This window comes from Dermochelys coriacea, chromosome 6, assembly GCF_009764565.3.
Source record: "Dermochelys coriacea isolate rDerCor1 chromosome 6, rDerCor1.pri.v4, whole genome shotgun sequence".
NCBI lineage: Eukaryota > Metazoa > Chordata > Testudines > Dermochelyidae > Dermochelys > Dermochelys coriacea.
In genome coordinates, this window is record NC_050073.1 from 32,626,569 (window position 1) to 32,640,920 (window position 14,352).

Below are 14,352 nucleotides of genomic sequence, written 5' to 3' on the forward strand. Positions count from 1 at the left end.
AAAAATCTTTGGTTAATAAGGAGCTTTATTAAAATTATAGAAATCCTTTAAAATATCAATTAACAATCTTTTAGTGTTTGCTGAAACTGGATAATGTGGTCTTAGAAAATAACTTATCTCCTACGAATGTCTTGCATAACTCTGCACTGTGACACATGTCTGGCTATATTAGTTAACGTGCATTTCAGACAGGGAGGAAAAAATCCATTCCCGAATTCATTTGTTACAGCCACAAGGATAAACATAGCTCAGGGGAGGAAGAGATTCAGAGTTTCCTACCTGCCTGATAAAACACTTTTTAGTATGGAGGCTTACTGTGCATTATATGTTTGGAACCAACAATAACACAGTGTGAGGGACAAGGTGGGTGAGGTAAATTTTTTTTTTTTATTGGACTGACTGCTGTTGCTGAGAGAGACAAGTTCTTCTACAGCTGTGTAAGCTCTAATAGTCTAGGATTGACATGGCTACAACACTGCACACAATAATACAGTGTGGCTGTTTGTCCTCTCTGGTGGCTGGACCACATACAGATGTTTGAATCTGCTACAGCCTCTGACCTAATGTATCCGGTCCTTTTGCTCAGGCAACAGAGACTTTTATGCTTTCAGATCTAGAGGTCTTTGGTTTTGTCCCAGCAGGAAACCCAGCCTAGGATGGTGTTGCATCTGTCATCAGAATGGCTTACGCCAGCTCTGCTGATATCGCTTTCCTGGTATTACACTAAAGCTGTAATCATTTGCCTGACATGCTAGAGAGGGTACTTCAGTCAGTAGGTACTTCACTTGCCTAAAAAGGGAGGCAAAATGAAATGGCAAGTGACAAATGACATTCCATGATTTAATGGTGCATTCTGCCCATGGGATTCTCAGGGGGAAGGTGCAAATGAAAAGCTAGATAAAATATTACTTGCATCACAAAGGCCGCTGCTTCTTAGTACTAGCTTGAGATACTTATGAATAATGACCACCTAATGAGTGAAGATCAGAGGACAAATCTCATGCTGTGGTATTTATAGTTTTGCCAGCCAAGGAAAATAAATACTTCAGAGGGGGAGACTGTCCTTTTAAACAAAAATATATCTATCAAAACTAGTGGCATTTCCATTTTCTTTTCTTATGGCACAGATCCCAATCACAGTGGTATATCAGTCTCCATTAATTATCTTGACTATCAAAGACTTAAACAGGGTTTAAATCAAAATAGTTTTCAGGCTTTGTTCATTTACTAGAAATCAAATCTGATGCTGTAACAGGAATCCATCAGCTATTGGTCTTCACTGTTTCAATACTAGAGTTAAGTAAGCATCATTGTCATTATCTGTGTGTGTGTCTGTTTGGTGGGGGTGGAGCAAAATTCAGAAGCTGCAATATTCAAACTACATGGCCCTAAAAAGCACAAGTTGGTGGCAAGGGACAAGGAGGCTCTATGTTTGAATCTCAGTGGTGAATTCCAAATGATTGATTTAAAGGTACCTGTGCTCACTACCTCTTAGGTGTGATAGGGCTGTGTCCAAAGGCCAGTATAACAACAAACAGTTAATGCTTTTCAAAACACTGTACCGACATTTTCAGGTGAGGTAGATCCCCATACTAAAGACTTAAGTATGTGGCTTCAGTAGGACTACAGTAGGAGCTCCTGGAGATAAAGCTACCACCCCTCATTTGAGGTGGGTTTGTTTTATCTCCAGGAGAGCTGTAAGGTGCACTGTGTAGTCATAGCCTAAGAGGGCTGAGGGCTCATAGCCTAGCTCATAGCCTGAGGGCTAGTCTACACTGGCAACATTAAAGTGCTGCTGCGGGAGCACTTCAATATGCCTTGTGCGGCCCCAGCGCTGGGGCACTGTTTACACTGGTGCTTTACAGCACTGCAACTTGCTGCACTTGGGGGTGTTTTTTCACCCCCCTGAGCAAGAAAGTTGCACTGCTGTTAATTGCCAGTGTAGACAAGCCCCACCCTTCCCCAAGGGGGCTGGGAGAGCAGTTACTCACAATCCTGCTGAAGTGTCTAGGGCTAATGGTATGAGTGCTCATGGCCATGCAAGACTAAGTGATTTTTTTGAGCTGACTGAAAAATTGGCAATGTCGTTTGTTTGCAGTGTTCTTTAAAATTAATTTAAAATAAAAATGGTTCCTTTTTTTTCCTCCATTGAAAAGCTTTGACTTTCAACCACCTATAGTGAAAGTATTAATTTCAGATCTTCTGAGCCTGTTCCTGGATCAGAATGGGTGGATCCCCCACTTTAGCTCCACGCCCCCAAAACACATTTCCGCTGTAAACTATTGGCAGGAAGACTTCCAGGTGGCTGGAGGCTCGTATCTGCGTTTCAGGGATTTTTAGGTTTATTTTTACATTAGCGTCTTACGGCCAGATTCTGATGCACTTACTCTATGTTGCCTAGTATTTTACATCACCAGCAAAGTCAGCTGGGCTACATGACGAGTGCTGGCGAGTAAGAAATGTACTCTTACCCTTAATTATTAGGGCCTCACTCCTGATCATTTTCAGGCTCTTCTTGAAGAGCTACTTTACCAGACCAAAGGGGCAAAACCAAACAAACCTTGTGCCTTCTGCCCCATTCTGTATGTTGGATTACAATGTGGCCTTGATACATCAGAAGATGTTGCCACAATGTTGTACAGACATATACGAGCCTGGAAAACCCCACTGTCCGCATGGCATAAGTACACAGAAATGTAATAGTGGGCAAACCCCAAAGGGCCTGCTTGGGATCCCATTCAAACCAACATCCTTATTAAGACCTGTTGTCTTGCAGAAGGGATGGAAGCCTTGTAGCCTCCATCTGCTGCTCCTTTCCACCTCTCTCCCCTGTGCAGTGCTTTGCCATGTATGGAGCTCTCTCTTTATCGGCTTTCCCCCACAGAAGCAGCTGCTGCCTTCTCTGTCTCTAGACTGCATGTGGGAAAAGCAAGATATGCAGCAGGGGAGGAGGAAAAAAAGAGGCTCAGCAGCCACAAGGCAACCATAAAAGCGGCCCCTTTTGGGATGTAAGGAGGACAGGCAGTAAGTACATTCCTCTGTCCTAGCTGCCTGAACACCTGAGGCGACGGTTAGGTAGAGCTACCTAAGACAGAGAAGAATCAGGACTGTCCCAGCCTAAACCAGATTGGCAAGTATGCAGTTCTTGGGGAGGGGATTCCCCCCAAAACCCTCCATTCCCAGGAGAAGCTGGAATAGATTTTAGACTTTAAGGGTAGTGAGGTGGGGTTGTAGCCTTCTGCGCCTTCAAGTTTTCTCTACTTCACCTTCCCCCTTCTGATCTTCTTCCCCCAGTATCTGTGCTACAACCATGAACCATCCACTCCTCAGGACAAGGGCTCACTGACCATCCTGTCTACTAACAAATAACAATCCACCAGGCTCATGTTAGCCCAGGGCTGTTAGCTGCACAAATAGGATGTTAATGCCAGTTACCAAGTGGTCATGAGACAGACTTCAACAACCACCAACTTCATTCATATCTAAAGCCTGCCCTGGGACTGCCTGGGGAATTGGAATAAACTCCTTGGGTGGGCCAAATCTGGCTGGATTTGCCAGGGTTCTGTGCGGCAGTGGTTCTTGTCATAAAAAATGAGGGTGTTCCTTGGCACAGTCCCAGTGAACTCTAAGAAGGAGTTTGGGTGGCAGTGGTCCATAGTTCCACTTGGGAAAGCTTTTTAGTGACATTACTCTGCCTTCATTCATCTGTTTGGACAAGCAGATATGGTGAAAACCTGCCTTTCTATCCAACTTCATCTTTGTTTATGCTAAACCATTTTCTGAACCAAATACAAATTGAACCAGCTATTAGTATCCTGAAAATGTCAGGTTAAACCCCCCAGTTCTGGGTGTATTCATTCTCAACCCAAATGTGAAACACTGGCCTAATGCATTTATCGTTGTGCTGTATTTAGCATGTACCCTTAAAATATTAATTATTTTTACTTTATGATTTTATTTTACTTAACATTTTTAAATAGAGGAAAAAGTCAGAAATGTATATTCATATTACCATTGTATCTTATTGTTAGCGTGATAGGCATTAGACATTCAGGTATTTCTCCCTCTTCGTTTAACAGCAGACTTGTAGGAAGACATACTTAACTTGTTCAGGTCAAAGGAGACCCACTATAATTCAGAAGGAGACTCTGACTCTAAGCAGCAGATTTCAGGCTTTGAATATAATTGTCCATGGCTATCATGGTCTTAATCAGAGTTATAAAACAATTAGGACTATTGCAGTTTTCAGCACATAGTATTGTCAGCAAATTACATTCCAAGAGCAAAAAATAAATGTGAGGATGGAGGCCAGCTGAAAAGTCATATTATATCACACACTTTGTTGTCAGGATTTATTGCATTAAAGGTGATACTTATAATTAAATCCATAGCATGCATTTTCTAAAATGTTTGACTTTTGTTTTATTTTATATTTTTAGTTCAGAGCTGGAATCTGATTTTTATGGTGACTCATCGAATTCTGAAATTAGCGAAGGACAGATCTCATTGCCTGAGCCTGTGTCCTATACAAATCCCATAAAAGATCATGCATCACTGACCACAAGTTCTGTGAAGGAAGAGGAGTGCTGTGAAAAGTCCAAAGCTGCTGATGGCAAGTGAATCCACTTTAAATAAACTAACCCAAGCCAGTCATGCTCCAGCTACTCAGCTTGTTTGCTGTTTCTGAGGGTGTTGTCAAAGCAAATAGGATCTTGTTGGTATAATCAGTGATGCAGTAAGTTTATAACCTATAAATACTATCTTAAATAGTATTAAAAACCTATAAATACTATCTTAATTCTTTGGAAGACTTCTTGTGATCATTCACTGCCTCTAGATACTGTAACAGAATCCAACAAAATCCTGTCTTCCCTCTTTACATGTTGTTTGAATCAAATAACTAAACTCCTATGAACCAACAGTGTGAATGTAGGCTCACCTAATGAAGGAACTGTTCTGCTCTTAATTCTAAGTAGTATTGTGAGAGTTTGCACAATAATTAGGGTTGCCAATTTTGGTTGGACGTATTCCTGGAGGTTTCATCACATATAATCTTTAATTAAAGATTTATCTTTAATACCTGGAGACTCCAGAACAATCCTGGACGACTGGCAACATTAACAACAATAGGAGTGATATTATCTACCCTAGAGGGCTCTAGGGAAACAGACAACAATGCCTTGATATCAGGGTAGCTAACGCAGTTCTGTCCCCATGCTTAACTCACAGTGATGAGATGAATCCTTTCTTTATGCCACGATGTCGGGAGACTCCGATAGAGGCCCATATGATACATGCTGTGTTGCCGAGGCATAGCAGCGCTGAGTCAGAGTCCTCACGAGAAGCACATAGGGTGCTCAATTTAATTTATTTCTAGATCTGTGACTGAATTAGGAGTTTTTCCCCATTGAAAATATAATGAGGGAAAGGTTGTAACCAGAGCGAAGGTGATTAGACACTCTGGAGCTGTGTAGATCAGCAGTTCTATCTGGAGCCAGAGTTCAAAGGAAAAATTCAGAACTGGAACTTGTTTAATAATTAAAAAAACACAACTGTCTCTGAAGAGCTATTGCCAACTAGCATAGGCTATATCATGTTGTGTGGTTGAATCATAACAATCTGAGGCCTTGAAGAATCCTCTGTGGGTCATGGCAGAAGAAAGGGGCTTGGCCAGGATTTTGATCTGTGTTTGCAATCTGGAAGGGTTAACACTAGAATCTGCAGGGCACTTTTCAAGAACTTGTGGCAGAACAAGAACAGAGGTAGATAAATCTCCATTGCTGAGCCATTTCGACCTACCGGCAATAGTAAAAGAACCGGAGCAGCCTCCAGCAAATCTTGGAAGAGAAATACTGTCCTGCTTTTAAAGGGAAGTTCAAGCCCCATCCCCCTACTCTTAACACCAAGAGGTCAAGTGCAGCCAGTCTGAAATGTGTAACCCACCAACTTCTCCAAGCTCAGTATCAGAAGCAAGCTCCCCACAGACCAGGACCCACCAACTCAGAGACACCAGGCCCTGCCAGAACAACAGATGCAAAACCTACAGACCTATCTCCACTGTTACGATGATCAACACCCCCCACAACACACCTTTCAAGATCCATGGATCCTACATATGCCTATCACAACGTGGTGTACTTCCTCCAGTGCACTAAATGCCACAATAACAAGTGAAATTAGTCAATCACTACATTGTTGAATGAACTCTCACAGGAAAATAAGAGAAAAACACCTGTGGGTGAACACTTTTCATAGGTCAGATATAGAGTGATCGCTCTATCAGGTCGCATCCTCCAAGGAAACCTGCACAAATTTCCAAAAGATGAGTTTGGGAGCTTAAATTCATTACTCTGCTAGACACTAAAATCATGAACTGAAACAGAGAGACTGGATTTATGGTTTATTACAACTATCTCTAATCCACTGACCCCCTCTTTTTTGTCCTATGACTTCAGAGGGGTTAACCTAACCTGGAATGAGGAGTTAACGGGTTAACCTAACTTGGAATGATCGCTTACAATACGTGATAAACTATTTATGATAAACAATCTGTTCAACCTTGCATTTTGCGATTTTGCTCGGAGTACCTTTGCCAGACTTCAAGAACAGGCTCTGTGTAGCTTGAAAGCCCCTCTCTCACCAGCAGAAGTTGGTCCAATAAAAGATATTACCTCACCCACCTTGTTTCAGCCTGAAATATCTGCAGTTAATGACATAGAACCTTTGACTGCAGTGTAAGTATGGGATCCAGAGGAGACGGAGCAAGAAACTGATCCAGTAGGTGTTTTCAATTTCAGATTAGACGATGCAGGCAGCAACCAATAACTTGTTTAGTTGTAGTGGCTGGATTGTAATCGGGATGGATTTGGAATGAGTGAAACTTTTCTGCTGGGCTTAGCAAAAAAAAAAAAAAAAAAAAAGGTTGTTAGAAGATATTGAATAGGTAGATAAATTGTTAAAGGGAATAAGAAAAGAAAGCCATTGTTAAGATTAAAGGAGGTAGGAAAGAAGGATGGTATTAGAGTAAATGAATCGGAGCACAAAACAGGAATGAAAGAAGAAAAGGAGTACTTGTGGCACCTTAGAGATTAACAAGTTTGAGCATAAGCTTTCATGAGCTACAGCTCACTTCATCGGATGCATTCAGTGATTTGATTTTCCACTGAATGCATCTGATGAAGTGAGCTGTAGCTCACAAAAGCTTATGCTCAAATAAATTTTAGTCTCTAAGGTGTCCCAAGTACTCCTTTTCTTTTTGCGAATACAGACTAACACGGCTGCTACTCTGAAACCAGGAAAGAGAGAGTGAGTGCCAAAACATCAGGAAATTTTTGCGGTTTCCCCCTGAGCTCTAACCTCCTATCCGGTCTCTCCCCCGAGAACACCTTTCTACCAAGGGTCCCAGGCATAACCCCAGACACTACTGAACTAGCCCCATTAATGTGTGGACTAGATATTTACCATTGCAAAGGCCTAGTTTTGTTTTGTTTTTGCTATTTTGACTGGATTTAACACGGTCTAGCCTGTGTACAGACTGTCTTGTAACCAGATTTATTAAGCTGCTTTTACTTTAGGCCTAGTCTGTGCTTTAATGTGTGTTCAGTTTCTAAAGCTTGTTACAGAGTAGCAGCCTAATAAATTTGTTAGTCTCTAAGGTGCCACAAGTACTCCTTTTCTTAAAGCTTGTTAGAAGAAGATAAAATCTGCTAATGCACCTGGATGTCATAATGTTGTTTCAACTTAATTTGTATATTTAAAATATGTGGATACGTTAAACACAACAGTATTCATGGAATTCTTAACAGATTTTACTTTTAAATAAGAACACTGTACAGTAATTTGCCCTCCCCTGCCCCACCTTCACTGTGTTCCAAGCTTCTGCTGCCTTTAATGGGAGGTTGCTGAGAGGAATATCATGTAGCATTAACTCATCCCACTATTCCTTCATGTGAAAGGGACTCTGCCAGCATGTGACATCGTGGCAGTGAACTCTCAGGGAAGTAATTTGGTGTTTGTTTGTTTGTTTTTTATTAAAAGCATGCTTAATACAAAAGGCAAAGGATCTTGCATATCTTGTTAATTATCTGTTTTAATAAAGAGTTCCTTGTTTAATGCCACAATGAATCACAATGCATGCTACCAGAACATGTCCACATGTAATATAATGAGGGCAGTCCTCTCTCCCACTCCAGTCTATCCAAACTACTGCTTCTAAAGTAATTTTCCTCTGTCATTCCTCTCTAGTCTATGTCTGACCCATCAGTCTTCATGTTTAGAGGAAACCTGCACAACACTTTCAAAAGACGAGCCTGGGAGCTTAAACTCATAACTCTGCTTGACACTAAAAAGCAGGGACTGAATAGAGAGGCTGGATTTATGACTTATTAGAACAACCTGTAACCCACAAACCCCTTCTTTTTGTCCTATGACTGCAGAGGGATTAACAGGCCACTCTACCATGAATGGTCCTCACATACAAGATACTACATACTGTCATCCCCCACCTGCATCTTTGCCCTCTGTCACCCCAATTTTCTCTTTCCATTTGTCCCCCTCTTCCTCAGTATGCACGAGGTTATGTTCCTGCTCTCTCTTTCTCTGTGTAGCTATGAGGTGGAGCCAACATTCTTTCTGGGATAAACTGTCCGAAATTAAGTTTACTGCATTTTGTGTATCCCTATGCAAAGGTTAAATACTTTTTAAAAAATAAGCCACTGTTTGGACTCTGGGTTTTTTTCTTTGGTGATGAATATACCAGCAAATGAGTAAGAGAAACAGTGACCACACTAGACATGAACTGTACAATACAAATGGGCTTCTGTGATGTAAATAATTTGGTAAAAGTTAACTAACATGGGAAGGAGAATGCAAATAAAATAGTTTTGTGGTTAGCACTTGTTGGTGAGTGTTGCCCTCTATTGGCAAAAGTCTGTAGTTTTTTAAAGGAGCTGTTTGCACACCAGCTGCTCAGAGCAACTTGTTAAAAATCAGTTTTAATGATTTTACAGCACAAAAAATGCGTTGTAGCAAGTCCTTACAATAGTGAGAATTATTTTCTCAGTGGTTCAATGTTAGGACACTCTGATATAGGCACATCTGACACAGTACATGAGCCAGTAGGAATAAGTCAGTCCCCATGGGAGGGAAGGAGGAAGGGCTGAGACAGTAACTGCCCCTTAGTTTAATCTGCACCCAGGTCTGTGCCTGAGGTAGGATTTTACTTCACCAAAAACAACAGCAAGAGGCAGGTGCAGATGATTTGGAAGGCAGAAGCAGCAGGGCTCCAGAGAAGAGGGAATATGCACTGTGCACTCTGTCCGCTTCTTTCAGAATAAAATAATTACAATGTTCTGTACTGGCATTATGACACTCTTATCATGTTTTACTAGTTTTATACAAAGTCTAGTTTTGTAATAATTCTCTTTATATTTGCTTAGCTTGTTAACAATGTGTCTTTCCTATTTCTCTGAAGCACTACAAAGAGCTAATAGTTTCCACTCCTCTACGCTGAATAAATACCAGAATTGGAGAAGAAAAATTCAGTCTAGTAAGTAAAGCCTTAGAATCAATTAAAATTTTCTATTTGTACAGTGGCCTTTGGTTGTATTCCTCTTACTGAGAGGTTTGTTTAGTTACCTTTTATGGTAGGAACTGGGTTAAAGTTGTATTTTTATATTTATTTTTATTTTTATTTTTAATAAAGTTGTATTAGGAAAGTTGAGTCTTTCCTAATAATAAAAGAGGAATGGAGATTTTAAAACCCCAGAAAACATAAAACAGACTCCCATCTTGTGTGATTGTTTCCTACATAGTGGATTATTTTACTGAACCATCTACTCTTATGATACCTAGTATGTATTATGACTCATTCTTTTGCAATTCTGGTACTCAAAGGATCAGTCATTAAACTTGTATAGTGCTGGACTCTGGGCAGCCTTAGCTGTATATATAGTCTAAATTGGGGGCGGGCAAACTTTTTGGCCTGAGGGCCACATCGGGTTTCCGAAATTGTATGGAGGGCCGGTTAAGCCTCCCCAAACAGCCAGGCGTGATCCAGCCTCTGCCCCCTATCCAACACCCCCTGCCGCTTCTCGCCCCCTGACAGCCTCCCCAGGACTCCTGCCCCATTCACCCCTCCCTGTCCCCTGACCATCTCCCATCCAACCCCTCCTCTCATTCCTGACTGCTCTCCACCCCCACCCCCAGCACTCCTACCCCATCTAACCACCTCTTCTCCCTGACTGCCCCCGGAACTCCTGCCCCTGACTGCTCCCACTGCCCTATCCAACCCCCCTCCTTCCTGACTACCCCCCCAGGACCCTTGCTTCCATTCAACCTCCCTGTTCCCTGTCCTCTGACCGCCCCGACCCCTATCCACACCCGCTCTGACCACCACCCCAAACTCCCCTGCCCTCTATCCAACTCCCCCCTGTTCCCTGTCCTCTTACTGCACTGCCTGGAGCACTGTTGGCTAGTGGTGCTGCAGCTGCGCTGCCCAGAGCACCAGGACAGGCAGCCGTGCCACCTGGCTGGAGTCAGCCATGGCACCATGCAGCACAGAGCACCGGGTCAGGCAGCAGCTCTGCAGCTGCATTGTTGGCAAGAGCTTGCAGCCCGGCTGCTCAGAGCATTGTGCTGGTGGCACAGTGAGGCTGCGGGGAGGGGGAACAGCAGGGGAGGTGCAGGGGGCTAGCATCCCGGGCCAGGAGCTCAGGGGCCGGGCAGGAGGCTCCCGTGAGCTGGATGTGGCCTGCGGGTTGTAGTTTGCCCACCTCTGGTCTAAATGCTTGTATGAGGAAAGCTCAGTGATCATTGTACTATCCCCTTTGAAGTTGCATAGTTATGATTTAAGGCTGTGTTTTGTGTGTGTTGGTCTCCTTAGTCCACAGCCTCTCATGATTTACGCAGATATAGAAAAAGAAGGTTTTAAGGTAAGAGATTTTAAGGTTTCTGGCTCAGAAGCAGTTTGGTGAGACATGGCTGAACACCATCTCAAACTAGGGAAGGCTGTGATGAGTCAACATACATACAGCTGGGATTTGGAAGTGTGGCGTGAGCAGAGCATTGGGAAATGGATAGGAAACCACTGGAGGTGATGGAGGGCGGTGGTGATATGTTCCTGTGATGTGGCTGCAACACTCTGATCAGAGGATTAGGAAAACCATGGAAGAGGGGTTTGAAGAAGGATTTCAGCATAGACAGGGTGAAGGTAGATGAGAGTAAGTTCTAACTATAACCCAGAGGTAGCCATAAGGCAGACATACAGAAGAAAGAGATGATGAGGCAGGATGATTGTGTTTAGGATCAGTAGTACGCACAAGTGTAAATGTATTTGCTCTTGTCACAGTGTTTTATGGCAAGTGAATCAGTAACACATGGAGTGAAATGAAATAAATGTTAGAGCCCAATCCTGCCAGGAGCTGAGCATCTCCTGGAAGAGCTGAGAACCTTCAGCTCCCAATTAAACTCACCCATGTGCAGAGTGCCAGCACAAGGTCTGTGCAATACTCGAGTCTCACATGAGCATGATTTTGAGAGAGTAAGTGGCACATATGCCTATTGTGCTGACTCTTTGCACAGGAGAGAATTTCACTCAAACTGGAAGGTATTTAGTGAGTGAAACAGGGACAAGGGGTTCTGTTAAACTGATTTTAAGGGATAAGAACAGCCATACTGGATCACACCAAAGGTCCATCTAGTTCAGTATCCTGTCTTCCGACCGTGGCCAATGCCAGGTGCTTCAGAGGGAATGAACGGAACAGGTAATTATCCAGTGATGGTTTACATTGTTCTGTATTATTCTATGCTCCATCATTCTGATGATTTCATCCCTTGCTTTTGTTTCTTTGTTAAAAGTATTTTATGGCAGTTAGTTGTGGGGTTTTGTGGTTTGACTTATTAACTCTCTAATACAAAGGAAATTATAAAAAGTATTAGTGCAAACATGTCGCAGATATGTTCTCAGTTATATCACAGAGTACAGTGGCTTGTTGGAAAGCATTACAAGACAACTATTTACAATAACGTGTAATTCTCCAAACAAGAAGATCCCTCCCCCTACACTTAGGGGTGGAAATTTGCTCTATGCTTCAAATACAATGGTGCGCTCAACTAGATGGCAGTTGCTCCATGGCTACCTAACGATTTCTGTGCTCTTGTTTAGACTCCCAATAGGTTCTATGCTTTTGAGCACCACCTGATGAAAATATCCCCATGCACACAGGTGGAGCATGCCCAGTTAGATGGGAAGCTTTGCATATTTTACAGAATATCCTTTTGATAGCTAGTTAATGTAACCAAAGGAAGGAATACTGCACCAGCAGAGGAGCAAGGGAGAAGAGTACTACCTGGTCTTCCCCAAAATAATTTCATTTCAGGAAGTCTGATCCAGCTCTATTCATGTAAATGGGAGTCTTTCCACTGACTTTAATGGAGGTTGGCTCAGGCCTGGGTTAGATCCCAAGCAGCATTGATGGTGAGAGGATTTTTGTAGAGTAATTCTTCCAGGATCCAGTTCTGAACCAAATGAGTCTTCATATCCTATCTGTTAGTTAGCTTCCCCTTTTCTGCAACTAGTCTGCATGTGTGAGGCGTCTTCAGTTACCTCGCTAGATCAATAATATTGGCACTGGAGTTTTGGTCTATTTATGAGAGGCATCATGACTGAGCTTTAGCAATAATGGTAAATCAGCTTGAATCCACTTACCTTCCCAAACTACTAAAGGAGACATTCATGTCACAGGCAGGAAATCAGTTAGACCTGGATTTTAGAGAGACAAGGTGGGTGAGGTAATGTGTTTTATTGGACCGACTTCTGTTGGTGAGACCAACTTCTGTTTAAGCTTCAAAGCCTTATCCAGCTGTCAGAAAGGGCCTAGTTTCAGTGTGTAATGATGGTAGCACTTTGTCTGTCTGCTTTTAGCTGAGCTCCTTCCTAGATGTGGAGGTAGGTGCTGCCCTTCCCATTAGTACTCAAATGCCTGTTGCCTTCAGAGAATTCATAAAAATTAGTTATAAAACAAGTACAATCCTTGTTTCCCCGTAGAAGTCAGTATCCAGGTAGCCTCACGCCTCACTGGCAAGCCAGAATACTTGGCTTGGGGTCAGAAATATGCTTTTGAAAATTAGTAAAAAGTTTTCCTAGAAATAATCTTATGATTCTTACCTCACACATCTACCAGCCAGACTGCAGGATAGATCAATCCTCTCCCATGTACCCCAGCCTCAGATTATAGTTCCAGTGAGATAGCTCCAGATATCTAAATATGGGAGTGTTGAAAAAACCTGAATAAAAAATAGTAATTAACCTGGAAGTCACTGGAAAGTGAATAAGTGGGAACAGCTGACCCTCATTCATAACCTGCCAGATGTAGAGGAATCTGATTCTTAACCCATGGAATACCTTGCAAATCCCAGGAGAATAAACTGTCAAGATATTTCATAGTCCTGATAGGATAATCCCACCAAACAGGGGAGGTTAACAAATTGAAATATATTCCAGTCCTCCAAAGAAAGATTCATGACAAATGAATCACCAGCCCCTCCTGGGGGAAATTCAACAAGGCAACAATCAAATCTTCAATAGACCTTTCAGTTCACATCCTAGCCCAGCCTTCCATCTAGACAGATATCTTAGCTACCTACACTAACTAGAAATACTAAGTCCTGTTATTGTGAGGGATTCACAAGCTTGTGACAGCTGCCGAGAAGTGACAGAGGTAGCTGAGGCAGGAAAAAGCTTCCTTGTCCCATGTTGACAAGAAAGTTGGGTCCAACTCATGGGGAGTGTGGACTGGGGCAGGAGGAACTCTGGCAACATCAGAGCGAGGGTTGCCATAATTTAAATTTAGATATATAAAGCCATTGTTATAAACTGGTGGAGGCTATCAGAGACCTACTCCCTTCCCAATACTTCCCACATAAGTCCTGGCTACCTTAAGACTTGGGACTGTCTTTGAAAGCATCCACAAAGAACTTTTGGGATTTATTCATGTTCTGCATCCATAGTTGACAAAAAAGACTTAAAACAAAACCTGGCCTCAGTTAATCTTTGGTTTAAAAATCACAAAAGAAAAATGCTTAATCCAGGTTTAAAAAAAAAAAGAGAGAGAGAAAGAAAGAAAGAAAAGGGAAAAAAGCCAGGGGGCATTTCTTAATTCCAGCTCATTTTCAGCTTGTTCTTGATAAGCGCATTACCTGCTTAATTAAATTTTTGCCTATTAATTTTGCTTTTGCTTTATTAAATCCTCCTGTGTTCCTCTGGAAGAAGTCTCTAGAGGGAGCTAAAAGTCTTTTGAAAGGAAGCAGTGTAATTTATGAATTTGTCAAAACCTGAAGTATGCTGCTCCAATG

The 14,352-nt window shown here is 42.3% G+C and overlaps 1 protein-coding gene across 4 annotated transcripts in view; it reads left to right on the plus strand.

Annotated features, from left to right (window-relative positions):
- The window catches only part of MICAL2 (microtubule associated monooxygenase, calponin and LIM domain containing 2), a 187,606-nt gene that overhangs the window by 136,297 nt on the left and 36,957 nt on the right, over positions 1-14,352 (plus strand). For all 4 annotated transcript variants that reach the window (XM_043516720.1, XM_038404231.2, XM_043516721.1 and 1 more), the window contains 2 exons: positions 4,440-4,612; positions 9,473-9,547. In XM_043516720.1, coding sequence (XP_043372655.1) covers positions 4,440-4,612; positions 9,473-9,547 — 248 coding nt within the window. The remainder of the gene's footprint in view (positions 1-4,439; positions 4,613-9,472; positions 9,548-14,352) is intronic.